Consider the following 18901-nt stretch of genomic DNA (forward strand, 5'->3'; position numbering starts at 1 on the left):
GTGGTACTTGTGAATACTTTTCGCCCGATATCTAATTTGCAAGGCTGAGCCGATGGCTTCCAACGTTGTCGTTCCTACCGACCAGGCTGATATTAACTCGGCCCCAGATCGGATTAAATTTGCGTATGGTCTGCACACTCTTTCTGTTGATCTAGCACTCACCTTTCTGTCAGCTATTGGGTTCCCAACGTGTCGGGCGGGCTTGTCATATCCAAAATCCCGCAGCGGACCAAATGGGACCTCGAGTCGAATGTCAAGTACGCTCAAACAGCAGAGAGCGTCGGCTTCGAGTATGCTCTCTCACAAATCCGGTTTATGTCTGGCTACGGAGCAGAGAATCAGCATGAGCCTGTCTCCTTCTCTCAAGCTCTGCTCCACCAAACTAAAAAGCTCAATCTCATTGCCGCACTCCTGCCCGGCCCCTGGAACCCCGCCGTTGCAGCCAAGCAGATCGCAAGTATCGACCACTATTCCAACGGCCGGGTGGCAGTCAATGTCGTTTCGGGCTGGTTCAAGGCCGAATTCACCAGCATTGGCCAGTGGTGGCTCGATCATGCTGAACGTTATCGACGATCGAGAGAGTTCATCACCTGTCTCAAGGGCATCTGGACAGAAGACAAGTTCACTTTCCGAGGCGACTTCTACCAGTTTCACGACTATACGCTCCAGCCCAAACCTCTAAAGTGGGAAGGCAGGGATCACCCAGAAATCTTTCAAGGTGGAAACTCGATTGACGCGAGGGAGAACGCCGCCACAGTGTCCTCGTACTATTTCATGAATGGAAACAGTAAGATATAGCCCCACCTGACAGTTGTTATGAAGACCACTTACCCTGACGGGGACAACATTGTAGCCCTCGAGGGATTCCAGACGCAGATCGCTGATGTCAAGGAGCGTGCTCGTCGTGAAGGCCGAGAAGATCAAGTCAAATTCGCAGTCAACGGGTTCGTCATTGCGCGGGAGACCGAGGAGGAGGCAATCCGTGTCCTACAGGAAATTCAAGGTAAGGCGGACAAAGAAGCTGTTGAGGCATTCGGCGATCAAGTGAAGAATGCCGGTGCATCAACCGCCGACAGGACTGGCATGTGGGCGAACAGCAAGTTCGAGGATCTTGTGCAATACAATGATGGATTCAAAACGAAGCTCATCGGGACGCCCCAGCAGATCGCCGACCGCATATTGCTTCTGAAGAGCCTGGGTGTTAGTATCTTGCTGACTGCCTTTCTCCACTACGACGATGAGGTTGAGCAGTTTGGAAAGGAGGTCATTCCTTTGGTGCGGAAGCTGGAGGCAAAGGGCAGAGGGAAGGACGCGGAGTATGAGATCAAACTAACTGGCGATGTGTACAAGCCCAGGAAGCCTGAAGAGGCAAAGAGCGTATAACAGTTTCGTCAGAGACACTCCCTCCAGTCTCTGTTGGCTGGAAGGGGTGGAAAATCTTCTGAGAACCCATCCAGTCCGCTCCTCAAATAACGATGCACACTCTGCGCGTGACCCGAAGGTATATCTCCGATCGCAGTTTTCTCAACTACACACTTGTGCACTGTAACCTGCTCTTGGGTCGTAGAGACTGCATCAGTGACAGCCTTGTGCATTGAACAGGCGCAAGGCTGAGGCGGGATAGGGCGGCCGCGTCACGCTTCTCGAATGGGATAAGCCGTCGGGCTTGGCATCCAGACCTGGCGGGCGCATGAGTGGGAGACCGAGTGGGCTGCGAGCCTGCGACGTCAGCGACCCGAATCCACTTATTGTTCCCTCTTCACCTGCTACCACCACCAGATACGGCATCTTCCCATGATCTAGGGCCCTAAGAACGGACCTCATACCATCCACGCGGTCTGTCTGCGAGTCCTTCGACCGATTACGAGACACTCCCTCTCGACGGAGCTACTCTTGTCGCCATTTCCTTCCTGTTCCTGCTGATCAAAGCACACGAGCTCTCCCTCGGTACCTGGCCAAGATGAGTGGCTTCAGGTCCGTTATGAAGGATGGATGGCATCCCAAGGGTCGAGATGGAGGGAAAGAATCATGGAGAGGTGATTTCAAGGGCATCAACCAAGTGGTCAGTAATTGATTCCTGCGATCTATGCTGTCGTGGCGGAAGGCGCTGAACAATGGAACAGGCTGGCTGGATGGGGAAAACCAGAGATCCCAACAAGAAAGACGAGGGTGAGCATGTATCGCGGCCTCTTGCGACCCTCAAAGATCCGGCCTCCTTTGGCCCGCCGCCCAAGAATGTCAACTATCACGGCGGCGCTGCTCTGCCCAACGAGATTACACCACAGAGGGAAGGATGGGGTGCTCCCTTGACTCAAGAGCAGATTTCTAGCGCAAGCCGAGCAGTCCAAACTCCCGAGCAAGAGGAGGAGGAAGAGAGAAGGCCTTCAGGTCCGCCACTACCGTATCGTGCCGATAGGACAGGGCTCAAGACAGACCACCTGCCCCCTCCTCCCGTCCACCGCGCCTTGCTTCAGTCTGCGGAAGATGTGGAAACAGGACCATCCAAACCGAAGCCGGGTCTACCTCCAAGACTGCCCTCTCGACAGCATACAGGGAGTACAGCTACTCCTCCCCCCGTCGTCAATTCTCCGTCTCCGCCCGTCGCTCCCCCAGCCTACGATGCGGTGCCTGCGGCCTCACCTAACCCACAACCAAGCACGACTTACGGCATCAATCAAGCTGCTATCAACAGGCTGGGGAATGCAGGTGTTTCAGTGCCTGCTCTGGGTATTGGGTCCGATCGAAGTACAAATCCCTGGCAAAATGAACAAAGCCAAACAAGTGCTGTGAAGAGCCCACCTGCAGCCTCTCAAGCACCTGTAAGCCAACTATCAGAGCTTCAAGCCCGCTTTGCCCGCATGAATTCGAACTCTAGCGCCGCCCAACAACAAAACTCCACACCTCCTTTCGTCACACCCACGCAGTCTCCGCCACCGGTCAACACCGCTGCACCCATTCAGCAACCCTACGCGGCGCAACCGCAACCGCAACCGCCAGCGCAAAGCCAGGCCCAAGGGACGACTTGGGCGGAGAAGCAAGCGGCAATGCGTACAGCCCAAAGTGCCTATAAGGACCCTGCATCCGTTTCTGCTGCTGACGCTGGATCGGCTGTCCGCACGGCGAATTCATTCCGGGAACGTCATTCAGATAGCATCAACGCCGCAGGCGCCAAGGCCAGCGAGTGGAACAAGAAGTATAACGTGACAGGGCGCCTCAACTCGTTCCTTGAGAAGCACAGTTCGCCATCGCCAACCCCGGAAGACGCCCAGTCCCCCACCGGTGCCAACGCAGGGGGCACTGCTCCCATGCAAACATCTCCGCAGAGTCAAAGTCCAGAGATGGCGGCGTCGTTATCGCGCAAGCCCCCACCACCTCCGCCACCGAAGAAGCCAGCAAACATGCATGGGAGCGTAGCTTCCATGGGCGTTGCCCCTCCACCTGTGCCGCTGGGGACGAAGCCGAGTTACTCATGATCAGGAGGAGTGAGGTGAGGTGCTTACGTTGCGAGCTACAGCGTGTAGATTTTATGTAGGGAACATATCGCAATTACATACTTTATATGTAGTAGAGTAATATGCTTGTTACAGAGCATACTAGTTGTCCCTGGTGCAAGTTGTGTCTTGTACGCAGTAGTGCGTCCGCGGCAACTATTGACCTTGAGGAATAAGTCGTCCATTTTCCATCTTATACATGCAACTCGATATTCATTCTTCTAGTGCTTCTTTCGGCTTCTGATTCCACGGCTCTTCGTACCCCGACGACGCACGCAGCCAGCGTGTCCCATATACTTGTGCTTGTCTGTGCAGTGGGCTCATATATGGAACGGCGACCCGTGAGCGACACCATGTGTAATAGTGATCCATTCGAGAGCAACAAAATAGATCAACACAGGCGGCTGCGGCTGGAGGGTGGGTGGCTCCTCCAAATCGACCGAGGTCGGAGAGGGAGAGGGGGAGGTTCTCTCTTCTACATACCTTCCCTATCCGATTTATTGCTTTTCTCAAACATCTTCCTCTAAAGAGGGCACCTGTAGACAGACGATATATGAGCGATGGAGAGGGAGATAGAGATTGGAATAGGGAAATAGAGAGATGGAGGGATGGGATGCCCGGTCAGGTTCTTCGTTGTTAGTTGGGTAAGTCTGCATGACTTCGGTAATTCCAGAATATTGGGAGACAAAAGGCGTAAGAAAAGGTCGACTTTTCGACTTGCTGGATCAATCAACGCTGGATATCCCAGAGATAGAGCAGAGCCTGTTCAGCGACCATACTCTCAAGCTGAAACACATTTTGTCAGTCAACGAGTTCATCGTTGGCAGGAGCACACCAGCGTTATGGCTGGCAAAGCCACTTGCGACTGCAGGACTGCAGGCTGGTAGGTAATCTCTGTCTGTTGCGTCTCTCACATCCCTCCCTGCAAAAAGACCTTGCGTCTCTCTTGCCAGTGCGTGGTCGACGACGGAGGAACTTGAGCTCAAGACCGTGCGGTCAAGAACACCTGGGTTTGGACAGGAGAAACTCCTGAGGAGCACCGGCTCTTCTCAACCTATCATCGGACAGGGTGTGAGTGTGAGAGTTCTCAGAACGAAGCGCGTGGGGGTGGTCCGTTCCATATACATGTCTGCCTCATGCGAGTGTTTCTGTATGCAGTAACGGCTTTTTGATTCGGCAGGGGTGTTTGACGCTCGGTCCATACCGCGGACCTCGAACCCGTACTCGGTACATACGTGGTCATGACGAGCAAGGACTGTCTGCCTGCCAACAAGGAGAGACCACATCATGTGGATTGAAGTTGATGTAACGAGTAGGCAAGGGAGGCTGGGAGCCCGAGCGGGTCAAAGAGCTTGGTTGTTGTTACTCATGAATTGCGGAGCACAAGAATAGCATCTTGCCCTCCCCAGTGACGCAACGGTGTTTAGCCTAACTACAACACATGGAGTTGTTGCTCGGTGCTCCGTACGGAGTACTAACCTCGTCCCTGCGCCCGTTTCGATCACGTTTGTGATATTGCATATCATCCACAAAGATCCGCGCACGGAGGAAGAGCTTAGATCTAGCAATCGAGGGACGATGGAGGGGAAAATAACGGGTTTTCTCGCATGCATGCGCACGCATACGGACTTGCCAGCCACTCATTATTAGGCAAGATTCCTCAACGGGCCTGGCAAGCGTGGGAAGAAAAAAACCTTAGATCAGATGCGATGGATGGATGGATGGGACCTGTGTGGTCAAACACATCGTGCGACCCAACATCCCGTGGACTCGACTCGACTGGTTTGGACTCGGAAAGAGGATTGATGACAAGAGATCCAAATGGGAACCAGGTCATTTGTGAGTCCACTCCATGAGAGATAGATGGGGCTTTTTCCGCGAGAGAGAGGCGCAGATGCGATACGGGCTGCCTTGAGCCGCAGCATATATGTACCCTCGTACATAATACATCACCGAGAGGCTGATGCTGTGTAACATGACCTCCGAAATTGTACCCTCGCACGGCGCGTGAGGACAATAATGGGTGGTCACGGTAGCACCCAGCTCAGGGCAATTTTCTGATGGGCATCTTGTTACTCCCCCCCAAGGCTGAAGTCGCACCAAGTGCCGTGTTACCTGACAGGGAACTCCGCAGCCATGCAAGCCACCGTTGCCTGCCACATTATTATTTCAACGGCGGGACTATACCTACTAACTAGTGCTGGAAACCGAGAGACGTCGAGGTGGATGGGGGAAAGGGACTTTTCACTCGTGGGAACAAAAGCATGTCAACTGTTGCAGCCCAGCCATGCTGGGTCTTTTGATTTCAAGATTCGATATGACCAATGAAAGCTACAAAACCAGGCAGCCACGGGCGCCGTTGCCCAAGAGCAACTGGATCGTCTTTTTGCAAAAGTTTTCCGTGCCCGGATGTTGCTGGGAAAAAAAAGTCGGCCAAGTACGTCATGGTTTTGACTGGGGCCAGACCAAGGATCGAAGAGGCGCACCCCAAGCGCCCAGCAGAATACTCGTCATGGACAAACAGGTCGGTCTGCTTGAGTCAAGATGACCGCATTGGGTAAGACGTGGGAATGTCAAGCAGGTTTGCAGGCAAGTGTTGGTGGTTCGTTGCAACTTGTCTCAGGCTGTCGCTCACTGACCATCAAGCCATGTCGGAGGTCGGCAAGTCGCAATCTACAACCTCCGTGTCATGTGATCACATCCAATCATCAGTGCCCCACGTGCTCTGTTAGTGGAGCACCGGACATCTAGATTTGACGCCATCTGGAGCTTTTAATAGACATTGGATTCCGGCGTTGCAATGGTTCGCCAGAAAGGCTGGCCATGGCTGCGTGCAGATGCCAGTGCAGCTCCCAAGTTTACTGAGGGCGGCCGTTCAGCTGCAGGGTTTTTTTGTCCGATTCATTCAAGTCCTACGAGTAGAGAGCTAGATGGGGAGTTGCCTTGCAGGTGGAGGAAAACGCGCACGATCCTCCCTAAAACAGGAGATACTCGTAGACACGTAACAAATTATATGTGTCACTACAATTGAAACTCTCAGCGCCACCTCGTCGCAGATATTGGCGCGCATCTGAAATGAACCTCCAGGAAAAAATGCGACTTCTGTGGCGGTCGGGGGCCAGGACTAGTTTATAGTAGGTGACCAGACTGGAACATACCAGTATGTAAGTACGGAGAAGCGAGGACCAGCCCAGTTGCCAGGCTGAGTCGGCAGTCGGGGCTTGGGGTCGGTTGATAGGCGAGAAACTGCAGGCTTGGAAGGGAAGGGATGAAATGAGGTCAAGGCATGGAAAATAAGATGGCGTTCGGATGTCCGCCGGCCTGAGAAGGAATAGTGAAGCAGTGGTGGTTAAGGAAGCACGGAAGCCAACTGGGAAGCTAATCTATCCCAATGGGTGCTTTAATAGGACCGGATTAGGTCCCCTAAATTCAGCAAAGGGATAGTGCACGTGGTTTAGACGCAGGGGAGCCAATCCTCATTTCCTCTCCCCCAAATGCCAAGAATAAGTGCTTGTTAGGCTTCGGAGCGTTTACCCTCAGACCTCTCCCAGAGGGGAGTAGAAGAGGTCCGCCTGACGGGCATGGCACTGGCGGTTCTGGTTAAGCACCTCCTTGGCCGACAGCGCCTAGAGCTCCTAGAGCTCCAGGGATTGCCGCTAGCCCTAGTACCTGCGTGAAGGGTGAGCGCCCATGCACCCCCCCTCTCTTTTTCTCATCCACTGCCCTCCCTACTCCGTATCAAGGCTACCCTGCCCTGGTCTCGTTAAAAAGAAAGTCCCCCTTGGGAATCCTCCTCGTATTCCCTTACTCAGTAGGCCATCCTTCGCCTTTTTCCGCCTGGCCTCAGCTGCTGGCGAACTGGCATCTTTTCCTTGTGCGAGACCCCAATTGCCAAACTGCGCCTCGCTGATCCCGGACTTTTCGTATTCATCATTCCCAGATTCGTCCCAGAACGACTCCTTGCAATTATAATCCTCCCAGCCCACGGGCCACCCTGATACGTGTTCTCTTATTACTCTCGGTGCTGACGCTGAGCCTGCGACGAGCCTGAAAATACACTTTTCGCCAATCCCTTCTCTCCTTACCGTCGGCTCACTCCTCCGCCAACCCCCAATACCCAGCCCAGGCTTCCAGACCGCAGATTGGGCCTGAAAAGTCGGCTGACCTGCGACACAATCCTGGGCGCTGTCCTGCCCCCTTTGCCCACCGATCCTCTCCCTCTTTACATGTCATACTCCTACCCTCTCGCGGGGTCGATATCACTCTGGATCTCGCAACCGTCCTTCGTCTCTTCCTCACGGCGCCCCGTGTTGCCCGTCGAGACCTGCCAGATATCTCAACACCCTCTCTTTCGTTCACCCCGTCGCTCTCTCAATCGTTGAATCCGACCCGTACTCCATCGTTCACCATGGCCTTTACAAACACCCCAGACAATTCCGGCTTCACGGGAGTAGGCCAGCAAGACATCGACACTTCATCTCTTGCCAGCGTTGCCTCGTCTTTTGCGAGCGAGTTCTCCCAGACCACCGGGACTCATTTCACACGCACTAGCAGCGGTGTATCGCAGACCGCCGCATCAAATTCTGACAACCCGAGCGCCGGCACGCCTGCTCCTTCTGCCTCCCCAACAGCTTCCACCACCTTCGCTACCTCGATCGCCACCCCCGGCTCACCGTCAGAGTCACCGAACTCCAGCGCGGGCAGTCAATCTACCTCAGCATCCAATGCGGCCAGCAGTACCACAGGTGGTGCCGTCACCGTCTCAGAAAAGTCTTCTTCTTGCAACAGCATTTCATGCTCCCCCGCCCTCAAGGCAGCTATTGCCGTCCCGATTGTCGTTGCTGCCATCGCGGCCATCCTTTTGTTTTTCTTTTGTGCTAGGAGGAGAAAGAGACGTGCCGGCGCTGCCATGTCAGAGAAAGCGCCGAAGAAGCAAGGGAAGAAATGGACGCGCCATCTGCGAGCCTTTTCTTTTGACGCTGAATTGCTCATGGGTGGACGATTCTCCAGCTCCAATAGCATTCGCAGCCGAGATCCCAGCGTCCGAAGTGGCCCGGGCACACTGTCTCGCGCAAGCGGTCACAGCGGTGAACCAAGTCTGCACAGTATTGACGAGGTTGCGCCCCCGTACCGAGATGCTGTGACCAATGTGACGCCACCGAGCCCAACTCGCGCCAGCCCTCATGTCACCACTATTGCAGCTGATCCGATTCCTCGACCGTCCTCGACAGCCACAGCACCACCTCCATACCGATCTATTGTTGGCGGAACTGGTGCTGAACCGCCCAGTCCTTCGACGATTCGAAATCCATTTGCAGACTCAACTCCTGTCAGTCCCATTGAAGGGTCACCTTTCAATGACCCCCCTGAGGAAGCGTCCGGCGCCCTGCGTCCTACTTTGAGCCGTGGTTCTTCCATGTACCGCAGCGTCATGACGGAAGATGATGCTACCCCCACCGCATCCGAAGCTGGGAGCATCCGGCAAGCAATGGTGGGTAGGCGTGTGTCTGTCAGGAACGGCGATGGAGCCAGTGGTGGAGGTGGCGGCAACAGCAGCTAATAATGTGTGATTTTTCTCCATGGTCTTTACTAATTCATGGCGTGGCGTCTGGGAACCGGTGATACCGAAAACTGCTGGAATGGCTCTAGACCTCTGCAAAGAGCCTGTTCTTTCGTGGGATGTTGACGCAGAATGTTTTGAAATGTCCGACATATACTGTACATGAGCGAAGCCAATGCCGAGAGCAAAAATTTCTCTTAGATTGATGGAAAATCCGAAACGTCCAAGATGAGCTGGGCAAAACTCGTGTGATCATGAAAAGGTCGGGGGGGAATTTTTTATACCATACTATAACAATTGTTGTGTCGTCCAGCCTGCATCTGCGCCTTGCGCTATTATTCTCTCTGTTTTCGCTTCCCGTCTATGCCAAACGGTCGTACAACGCAGGAACGGGCCATTCGCCGAGCGCGGTGTGCTCTTGTATCCCCTCCATATCTATGGCTTCCACACATTTTTTGAGCTATTCAAGGTCCCGGCCACAGGGGCACTGATCCTGATTTCTCTGGTGTACAAGTGCAACAAAGACAGTGCGGCAAGGCACCAATGCAAGCGAGCCCGCCAACAGCATAGTGTGCAGGACAGCATGTTGTTCTGCCGGGTGGCCGGGTGAGTAAGTGTGACAGGCTTATTTTGTTCCCTGCTTTCTCTCACGAGTCAAGAATAGAGCTTTCCAAAAGATCGACGGGTCCGCGGGGCAAGAGGACGATCAACGCTCGCTCAATATCGACGTAATAGCACCAGGGCAGTCAACAGACACCCTGATTTTTCCGGGCCTTCGCGGAACATCTTGCTCCGGGTCTTTCGCCCCCATTGCGCCCGATATGAGGAACACTGGCTAGGTAGAAGTAGAGGTAACACCGAATGCGTGAGAGATGCAGGCCGGTTGATTGAGAACCATGCGAGATATTATCTGGCGGTGGTCGCGGAAGCATCGGGCCCTCAGGATTGAGATTTGGGGGAAGAAGCAAATCGCTAGTACTTTACGAGCCTTGAACAAGGCTATCGTCCTCACTTGTGATTCCACGAGAGAATCAGCCAGTAGACGACTCGTTCGCAATCTTTGCATCGTGTCGAAGCTTCTCTTGGCTTCATGCATCTCGCCACGAAATATGAAGCGACCCAAGTACAAGCGAGGTGAGGAAAAGACGTTTTCCGATAATGGATGGATGCAACGTTGAGGTGCATACACCGTCTCACTCACCACGTCTATTCTGCAAGGTCGACTTTCGCCCTCTTCTCCTCCACACACATTGCGCTTCCGCCACTTCGGTCTCCAGCTGCCACAAATTGTGGCCAAACCAAACTCCCCAGGCGTGGGGTCCCGATCAACCCCCAATGCCTTTCTCTATGTGCGAGGAATATCCGGAGACGGCAGACAGCCCACCCAGATCGACATGATTTCCAGGCAATCTATCCGCCTCGCATTTAGCCGGCATATCCTCATTGGTGACTTGCTTCGTATGGATCTTCGGTGGACACTCTGGAATGACTTGAGAATTTCAACCCTCTGTGGTAAATATGGAGAAGATGGCGACTCTGATGTCCTCTTGAGGCGATTGCGAGTGGAGGTCCTGGAGTTACATGAGCATGTCGCTGCTCAACGTGATCTCAAGGGGGTGGCCATGTGGATTTCTCCCACATGAAGGGCTGGCTGAAGGTATAAGGGTGCTTCTTTCCAGCACTCGTAGGGCATTCTCTTTCCCCTCTCGTCCAGGTCAAGCTGTTACCCAGGCACGGGACAAGAATTCGCTGTCAATCCTGGTTTTTGTCGACAGGCTGCTCCCACGATGGCTTCCCACGAGGTTCCCCAGGATTACATCCATGACTCTGACCAGAGTTCTTCAGCCGGAGTCAAGGTCAACGCCACAGAATTTAAAGAAGACATTGGAAGCGTCACAACCTCAAGAAGGGAGCCACCTCCATATGTGAAGTCACTCAGTCCAGAGGAACGAAAGGCTGCAGAGCGGGCGCTTGTTCGAAAAATCGACTTTCGACTGATCCCTATGATTGTCATCATGTTCGTTGATGAGACCTATCCCTATGGGACAAGTATGTGCGAGGCTGACACGCACTCAGGTATATTCTCAACTACCTCGACCGCAACAATATTGCAGCAGCCAGACTTGCTGGTCTCGAGGACGAGCTGAAACTCCATGGCACGCAGTACCAGACAGCTGGTATGTATTCTGCTCGGTGACCTCTCGAGACAAAGTCGCCCCTTTTCTGACGATGTTATGCTTCTAGTCAGTATCCTGTTCGTCGGTTACCTCCTGATGCAGATTCCATCCAACCTGTTTCTCAACAAGATCGGCAAGCCCCGTATATACCTACCCACTGCTATGGTTATTTGGGGGACTATCTCCGCCGCAACTGCTGCTGTCAACTCCTTTGGAGGTCTCATCGCCGTTCGATTCTTTCTTGGTTTCGTAGAGGCCTGTTACTTCCCAGGCTGCCTGTACTATCTCAGTTCCTGGTTTACTAGGAAGGAGTTGGGTTTCAGGACAGCGCTATTGTACTCGGGTTCTCTTATCTCGGGTGCCTTTTCGGGCCTGATTGCCGCAGGCATCACCAAGAACATGGATGGAACCGCGGGCTTGCGAGCATGGAGATGGTTATTCATCATTGAAGGCTGCGTCACCATTCTGGTCGCGTTACTGGCCATCTTCATCCTGCCCAACTTCCCACGAACGACGCCCTGGCTGAGCGCACAAGAGAAGGAGCTGGCCGTATGGCGTCTCGAGGAGGACATTGGAGAGGATGATTGGGTGGGTGCCGAGCAACAGACTTTCTGGCATGGTTTCAAGCTCGCCGTCAAGGATATCAAGATGTGGATCATGGTGAGTCTTTCGTCCAAAAGCGGTCTCTCTGTCTTGCCTCTTGGTTTCTAACCCGACTGTTCTAGATGCTCATGCTGTTCTGTATCGTCGCGTCCGGCTCGGTCACCAACTTCTTCCCGACTGTGGTCCAGACGCTTGGATATGGCGACATTGCGTCCCTGCTGCTCACCGCACCGCCCTACGTGCTCTGCGTCATCACGGCCTTCTTCAACGCCTGGCACGCTGACCGCACCGGCGAACGCTTCTTCCACGTCACCTTGCCGCTCTACGTGGCTGTGGCATCGTTCATCCTCGCCGCCGCGACCACGGCAACCGCTCCGCGCTATCTCGCCATGATGCTCATGGTGCCCGGCGTGTACACGGGCTACGTCGTGGCGCTCGGCTGGATCAGCAACACGATGCCACGGCCGCCGGCCAAGCGCGCCGCCGCCCTCGCGGCCATCAACGCCGTCAGCAACACCTCGTCCATCTACGCGAGCTACATGTTTCCCAAGAGCGACGGCCCGCGCTACGTCCTGGCCATGAGCGTCTGCTCCGCCACGGCCTTTATCGCCATCTGTGCCGCCACCGTGCTCCGGATCATCTTGGCAAGGCTGAACCGCAAGCTGGACCGCGGCGAGTGGGTCGAAGGAGCTGTCAATTCCCCCGCTGCCACTGCCGCCGCCAGAGATGGCAAAGGCGTCGTGGGCAGTTCTGTCCTTGTCCAAGAGGGAGCGGTGCCCGCCGAAGCTGCTGCAAGAGGGTTCCGCTTCTTGTTGTAAAGCGTCCATAACGTTCGTTTCCTAGCCGAGCATAGCAGTCAAGATCATGGTGACGGTGAAGTGGTCTCACTGCTCCACCGACTCGACTCGACCGTGTTTTAATACCGCAGTCGAGGTGTGTATGGATCGACAGATGGCATTGATATAGATATATATCTCCATTATTCATACAACGTCAACGCTAGACATAGACTACCTTAGACTTGGGAAATCAAAGTTGGATCTAAATCTCACAAGTCTATGGATTCAAAGCTCAACACATACGAGTAAGGACATACAAGTACATGTCTTCTGTCCGCGAGGCTCACTGATGCTCACCGATGAGACATGACGCCAGACGACATGCCACCACCGACGGTTGACTCGGGCGATCGAGTCCCATGGCTCATGGTTTATGGTTCATGGTTCATGACCCGTGGTTCGATCTCCTTGTAATCTCCTCGCCAGGCTCTCCTCGGACGAGTGAACCCGGAGACCCACACGTACCTACATAGATACATATGTATGGAGCGGGATCCTGGGTTCTGGGTTCTGACATCTGACTTCTTGGACCTCTGGGGAATACTTCGCACCTCCAATTCGAGGCTTTCAAACAACTTACAAGTACATTGCTTTCTTTACATGGATGTATATATGTATGTAAGTTGGAGGCACGGAGGCAAGGCTGAACACATACATACATACATACATACATACATACATAGGTGGTAAATCGACGACGACGATGACGTTGGACTGAGCTCTCACCGCTCTCATTCCCACGGTGTGTGTGTTACCCAGTGCTGGCCAGCAACCCGTTCGAAGGAGCGGACCATGCCATGCCTGTCGTCGCTTTGCAAGGGCTTGACCAGTCAGTGTCGGTGTTGGGCTGCTTTTCTACCTACGCCCGATATCAATGTCGCAGGATAATACGAGAGGTGTTACACAGAATGCAGGCAGCCATGTGCTGGCAATGCTCAACTGAAGCATCACACGCACGCTCTGGACGTTGATATAGATAGACGCATCGCTCGCACATAAAGACTTGGGTAGAATATCATAATTGCGCCAAACAACATAATCGGCATCTTGTATTGCTTCTTCTGGTCAACAGTCAACAAAGATGGTTCAGACTCTTTTCGATTACCTGACCCAGCGTAATGCGCAATTGGTGGTCCACTTTCCACCACCTACATATACCGACAGTGACATGTGGAATCCGGTCGAGGCAATCGAACCGTGGGAGGACTTCGACCTCGCAAGCCTCACCCGGCGATATCGTCAGTCTCTAGATGCGGACACAAGTCTAACCAGTACTGTGGAAGCCACCGAAGAAGCTGGCCACACGGTGATTTGCGACGAAACAGCACTCAACATAGTCCTTGGGAGCACAAATATCAGCATGGTATCTCGCGCTCTCCCTGGGTCATTGTTCCTCTCTACCGGATCCCGAATCATGGGAGACCCTACTGTACGGCCTGATTGGGGGGTTGGGGATGCCAGCATCCATTGTCCACATCCAAGGGGTATTTGTCCAGCGCTCGTCTGCGGAGACACCAAGGTGGGCTGGGACGTTGAGCGTGCGATACGCGTAGTAGGTAATGGTGGCTATGAAGATCGCCCCGACACTCACTTGGTCCGACCTTTTGAACAATTGCAGCACTATTGTACTGTATACCGTACGCGATATGGGTTTATCCTGACCAACGAATTTCTGGTCCTTATTCGGCTGAAACTTTCACCACCAGCATCCAAGCAGAGGCGTTTTCGGCCACGGAGGCAGACCGTGGCAGGAAGCCATCGACGAGTACTGTCGGACACATCCACTGGTACCAATGTATCGGAAGTTTCGGAAACGTTCAGTACAATATCTTTCCAACCAAAGCCACAAGATGAGGACGTGGGTGCATTAGAGGTGAAGATAGTCCCGTGGGATCATGGTAGCTCGCGGGAGACGATTAACATCAATCTTTACTTCTTGGCTCGCCTGGCAAGTGAAAGCCGAGAACTATCCCACCACTATGAGCCGCTCAATATCGACGTCGAAGTTCCGGGAAAAGAGAAACGCAAGAGGCTAGACGACAGCACTGAGCAATCGTCTGGGCGGGGTTCGAGGAAGCCGTGAGCGTTGTAAACTGTCAAGATACAATGCAGCCTGCTGTTCGAAGCAGCAAGGACAGAAGCACCCGGCGAGGAGAAGTCGGCGTTGACAATATCATCGATCAATGACATCGTTTCATCTCAGCATAGAGTTGTTCCCGGTCCATTACTCTCACCTGCCTCGCATCCCCTGAGAGCGAAGGCGAGCAGAAAAGGGTCCAGAAAAATTGTCGCGTGTCTAAATTTTCAAGCCAGGCACTGGGTAAAAGTGCGAGGGTAGACCTCTTGGTAGAGTGTGTTGTTGGCTGCTGAGGGCAAACAAGGCTAAGTTGTTCGATGACAACACCCGTGGAGTCGACAAGCGACGCGATCTTGCAGCCCATTGATGTAATACTGTTGCCTTTCGCTTCGGAACAAGATGCTGAGACAAACTGGTCAAGATGATTCGCCATGGTTATTGTCCATGTGGCTGGCCGTTCAGTTGATGCTGGTTCCAAGAATGGGAGTATTGAAGAAAGTGAGGGGAAGAATGGTCCTACAGCGCGTTAGCCATACACCTAAAGAACGACTTTGAGAGAGAACAAACCATCGTCCATCATCCTCGCAGACAGAATGATCAGTGCAAGCTCGGTCGCTAATAGACTGCGAGGAATACTAGAAGATAGTACTTTGCGGGTGTCCTCCTCCGTCATCCCTAGCAGTTGTTTGAAATGATCGAATAAGTGAGCAGACTTTGCCCTGAGAGGGTATCAGCATCAAATTGAAATATCGCACTGGATGCCTCCTCACATGTCAAGAACACAGATTCGAATGTTGTCACATTCGACGTCTGCTGCATGTTTGAGCGATCGCAACCGGACCATACCGATCATCGCGCAGGGTCGCTCCCGCGTGAAGGTATACGCTCGACTAAAGTCGTGTAGGACGATGTCATGTGGTGATTTTGGCAGGCCAAAACAATCAAATTTGATGTCGCCATGAAGGATCCCAAGTGCATGAGCAGCCGTTACCTTTGTCAGGCGCTCTTTCAGTACACTCACATACCATCTCTCCTCAAGCGGAGATAAGTCCAGTTTCGCAAGCTCAGCCCGTAATATTTCAACATACGGTGCAAAGTCACCGACGTCACGTCCTGAATACAGATGCCGACCTCTAAGTTTGGTCGTTAGAACGTCAAACACAATGCCGTGGCGAAAGGACGTCCCGCAAAACCTCCGATCGAGACGGGAGGGAGAGACTTCGAAGGTTCCATGATATCGCCGGAAGAAAGATTGTTGATGTGCAGGGAGGAATTTTCGCATCCTTTCATATGCCCTTGTTTCTAGGGCAAAGGGGCTGACATCGTGTCGTACTTTCTGCAGGCTCGGCTTTCGTCTCCAGAGGCGTAATGCTTGTGCTCTTGCCTCCTCATCTGAGTATGGCCTAAACTTTCGCATGTTCAGCCAATGGTGCTACTCAAAGTCGACGAGAATGGTACTAACCAGTTTTACAGCATAGAGCCTGTTTTCTCTTCTTGCAAGCCATACTTGCGCGGGCGCTCCTGGCGCGGGATAATTCAAAGGGCGAACCATTTCCAACGAGCCATCATCGAACTGCAGAGGCTCTGTGTCAACATCGGTCGTCCAAGTTCTGTCGGAGATGCCCTGGAAATCGGCGAGGAATTCCTCTTCCCACGGGAGAGAGCCATCGAGCACAACCCTTTTTCGAGGGTGTTCCTGAGGTGAAGGAGGGATTAGAGGAAGTTTTCGTTTGTAGACCGCTTCCTGCATTGGTAGTAGTTTTTAGTCGGAGGGTAACCAAGTTTGGAGGTGCGAGGAACGCGGAAAGGGGCATTGGCGTGTTGTGACAGGCAGCGACTACAGAGCGAAGGGATACATACTTCACCGTAACATCTATCCTGTCACGTGACCGCGCATCTGGTGAACCTGCGGCTCTTCAGTGGCAGCTTACACAAGGACCAGGGAGACTAAATGCAGATTTCATTCCGAAGACAGCTTCAATCGGTTGCATAACCGCTTCCCCGTATGCTGCTGCCAGTCGAGCGAATCACTGAACCCTCAACGAGATGCATCTGTCAGGTGAGGGAACAGCGCCAGAAGAACCTCCCTGCAAGACAAGAAATACCGTTGCAGTGTCTCACACAAGCGAGGGCACAGCAAATTAGCCTACAAGTTAAAAGTACCGAGGACCTGGTGCAAGTAGGAGACGGTGAGACCGCAGCGGGTTTTCGGTGTCCGGCTGGGGTTCGTCACCCTATCAGTCACGATCATTGACAAACGAGAAGAAGAGGTTAGCCACAGCCACAGGGTATTGGCAGGAAACAGACGAAAGGTGATAACGCCAATGCCAGTGACAGTCACCGGGCTACAAGTAGATATGGCTGTGCACAGTACTTGTACAGCTCGTATACTGCTGCCTCGTACTCGTATACATCTGCTCAGCCTTGTCTACCAGGGCGGAGCGTTCCGGGGCGGGCCGTTATTTCTAAAGCTCTCCTTTCTCCCCAGCCCTCTTCGTTCCCTCGCCTGTTCTTATTCGTCGCCAATAGGGCATGCTAGGCGCAGATAATTGGCATCTGCATTCCACGTGCGTCAATGAAGGGAAACTGATAGAAGCCCACATGGCATGCTCGCTAAGAGGAGCCTGAATAGGATTCGCGAAAATCGCGCTGGTGCCGTGAACGAGTCTTGGATCCGTCTCAGTCCTCGACGGCCACCTCCGTACCCCGTGTATAGCCCGGACAAGGCTCAGCAAGGCTGCCCTGCCTCACTCAGACAGAGCGCAAGGTGAGCGCAACGCTGGTATCAAACAGAACAGTCTCCTGAACTAGTGGCTTTCCTACCTGTCCATCTGTCCGTCTGATGTTGTCCACCAACTCATCCACTCTCGGGAGCCGCCGCATGCTTGCTTGACCGCTTGTTTTGGCTTCTCTGGCGCACGTGGCTGGTTCTACCACAAAATAGCTCAGTGTGGCGTGATCTGGCTGAGTTGTGAAGCTGGGCGAGATCTGTGTACCAGAAAAGACCTTGAAGCTGGCACTTCAGGCAGTTCAAGCCACCATGGAACGTGGCGAGATATGTGGACAACAGTTCAAGTATTTCTTACAAATCCAAGTACTGTCTCTGCTGGTTGAGGTACTCCGCCGGTCACCACTGGTGGGGGCCTCTACCAAGGCTGTAGCATTGGATGGAGGCATTCGGCGAAGACCTAGTGCATTGAACGCCAACAACGTTATCTGGACATGCTCATGGTTGTGGATAAAGCAACTCCATGGCGGTAGATCGTAGTGTGACTGCGCCTCCGTTACATTCGCTTGTTCCCAAGAAGCCGAAAGAGAGAGACGTTCTGGGCGTTTGAAGGCGACACGTTCACTGAATGATCGACTTGAATCCATTGTATGCTTGCTCCATGTCGAATGCCAAATCCCGCGCCTGCTCCTCGCTAAGCTCCTCTGAGGTCTTCATCTGGTTGAGAGTGATCAGCCACTGGATGATCTTGCCACGATGGTCAAAGTCTTGCTCTGTGACTTTGTTCACCGACTGGATAACGTCTGATAGAAGCGGGTGCAAGGCAGTCTTCGAGACCATGTTCAACCGTAGCGCGTCAAGGAACGTGATGAAATTCTCGGTCGCGACCAAGATCAAGCTGCCCGAAAGATTGCCTTGCGGTGCTGTAGATCCAGGAGCAGCCTTGGCCACAGTTATCGTTTCCACACTGGACAGACCGATTTTTAGACGTTCTTTGGCGCGGGGACACTCGATGTCCCACTTCTGTGTGAATGTATCCAGGTCTCCAAACTCTCGTGCGACACTTTCGTCGCTCAATATTGATCGATACTGCTTGAGCAGTTTCGAACACATGTCCGAGTATTCCGTCTCTGGTAGCGCATCTTTTATATATGCTTTTTCCAGTCCGTCGATAGTGCGGATGATGCTGTAGATCTCGGCTAGGGAGTCGATCAGATCACGTTCGGCAGACGAGTCGGCGAGTTTGACTTCTTCGTCGAGGTTGATCCGCGCGGACAGAGTGTTTGCTGGATAAGCATAGGGAGTGGGAGCGTAGGCTAGACTGCGGCCTGGAGGGTTGCTGTACATTATCTTATGTCGCACCAGCGACAAAGTAGTTGTGCAGGAAGCAGATATGGTAGAAACGGACGAAGACAAAGACCACGAG

The 18901-nt window shown here is 53.3% G+C and overlaps 7 protein-coding genes across 7 annotated transcripts; 5 read left to right on the plus strand and 2 right to left on the minus strand.

Annotated features, from left to right (window-relative positions):
• Positions 1–52: 52 nt before the first annotated feature.
• AYO21_10339 (dimethyl sulfone monooxygenase SfnG) lies at positions 53–1383 on the plus strand (the record flags this gene model as incomplete). The annotated part of the gene is made up of 3 exons (XM_022660260.1): positions 53–123; positions 174–787; positions 854–1383. The coding sequence occupies 3 exons, from the start codon at positions 53–55 to the stop codon at positions 1381–1383; spliced, it is 1215 nt and encodes a 404-aa protein (XP_022507410.1).
• Positions 1384–1960: 577 nt separating this feature from the next.
• AYO21_10340 (hypothetical protein) lies at positions 1961–3473 on the plus strand (the record flags this gene model as incomplete). The annotated part of the gene is made up of 2 exons (XM_022660261.1): positions 1961–2062; positions 2124–3473. 2 exons carry the CDS (start codon positions 1961–1963, stop codon positions 3471–3473), a joined length of 1452 nt encoding a protein of 483 aa, XP_022507411.1.
• A 4426-nt stretch (positions 3474–7899) lies between these two features.
• AYO21_10341 (hypothetical protein) lies at positions 7900–9051 on the plus strand (the record flags this gene model as incomplete). Its single annotated transcript, XM_022660262.1, has 1 exon — positions 7900–9051. The coding sequence occupies one exon, from the start codon at positions 7900–7902 to the stop codon at positions 9049–9051; it is 1152 nt and encodes a 383-aa protein (XP_022507412.1).
• Positions 9052–10838: 1787 nt separating this feature from the next.
• AYO21_10342 (hypothetical protein) lies at positions 10839–12649 on the plus strand (the record flags this gene model as incomplete). The annotated part of the gene is made up of 4 exons (XM_022660263.1): positions 10839–11068; positions 11128–11228; positions 11296–11888; positions 11954–12649. The coding sequence occupies 4 exons, from the start codon at positions 10839–10841 to the stop codon at positions 12647–12649; spliced, it is 1620 nt and encodes a 539-aa protein (XP_022507413.1).
• A 1102-nt stretch (positions 12650–13751) lies between these two features.
• Positions 13752–14753, plus strand: AYO21_10343 (hypothetical protein; the record flags this gene model as incomplete). Its single annotated transcript, XM_022660264.1, has 1 exon — positions 13752–14753. The coding sequence occupies one exon, from the start codon at positions 13752–13754 to the stop codon at positions 14751–14753; it is 1002 nt and encodes a 333-aa protein (XP_022507414.1).
• Positions 14754–15285: 532 nt separating this feature from the next.
• On the minus strand, positions 15286–16497 carry AYO21_10344 (hypothetical protein; the record flags this gene model as incomplete). The annotated part of the gene is made up of 3 exons (XM_022660265.1): positions 15286–15466; positions 15518–16155; positions 16210–16497. The coding sequence occupies 3 exons, from the start codon at positions 16495–16497 to the stop codon at positions 15286–15288; spliced, it is 1107 nt and encodes a 368-aa protein (XP_022507415.1).
• A 1599-nt stretch (positions 16498–18096) lies between these two features.
• AYO21_10345 (hypothetical protein) lies at positions 18097–18822 on the minus strand (the record flags this gene model as incomplete). The annotated part of the gene is made up of 1 exon (XM_022660266.1): positions 18097–18822. The coding sequence occupies one exon, from the start codon at positions 18820–18822 to the stop codon at positions 18097–18099; it is 726 nt and encodes a 241-aa protein (XP_022507416.1).
• Between the last annotated feature and the right edge of the window lie 79 nt (positions 18823–18901).

This window comes from Fonsecaea monophora (assembly GCF_001642475.1).
Source record: "Fonsecaea monophora strain CBS 269.37 chromosome Unknown Scaff117, whole genome shotgun sequence".
NCBI classification, from domain to species: domain Eukaryota; kingdom Fungi; phylum Ascomycota; class Eurotiomycetes; order Chaetothyriales; family Herpotrichiellaceae; genus Fonsecaea; species Fonsecaea monophora.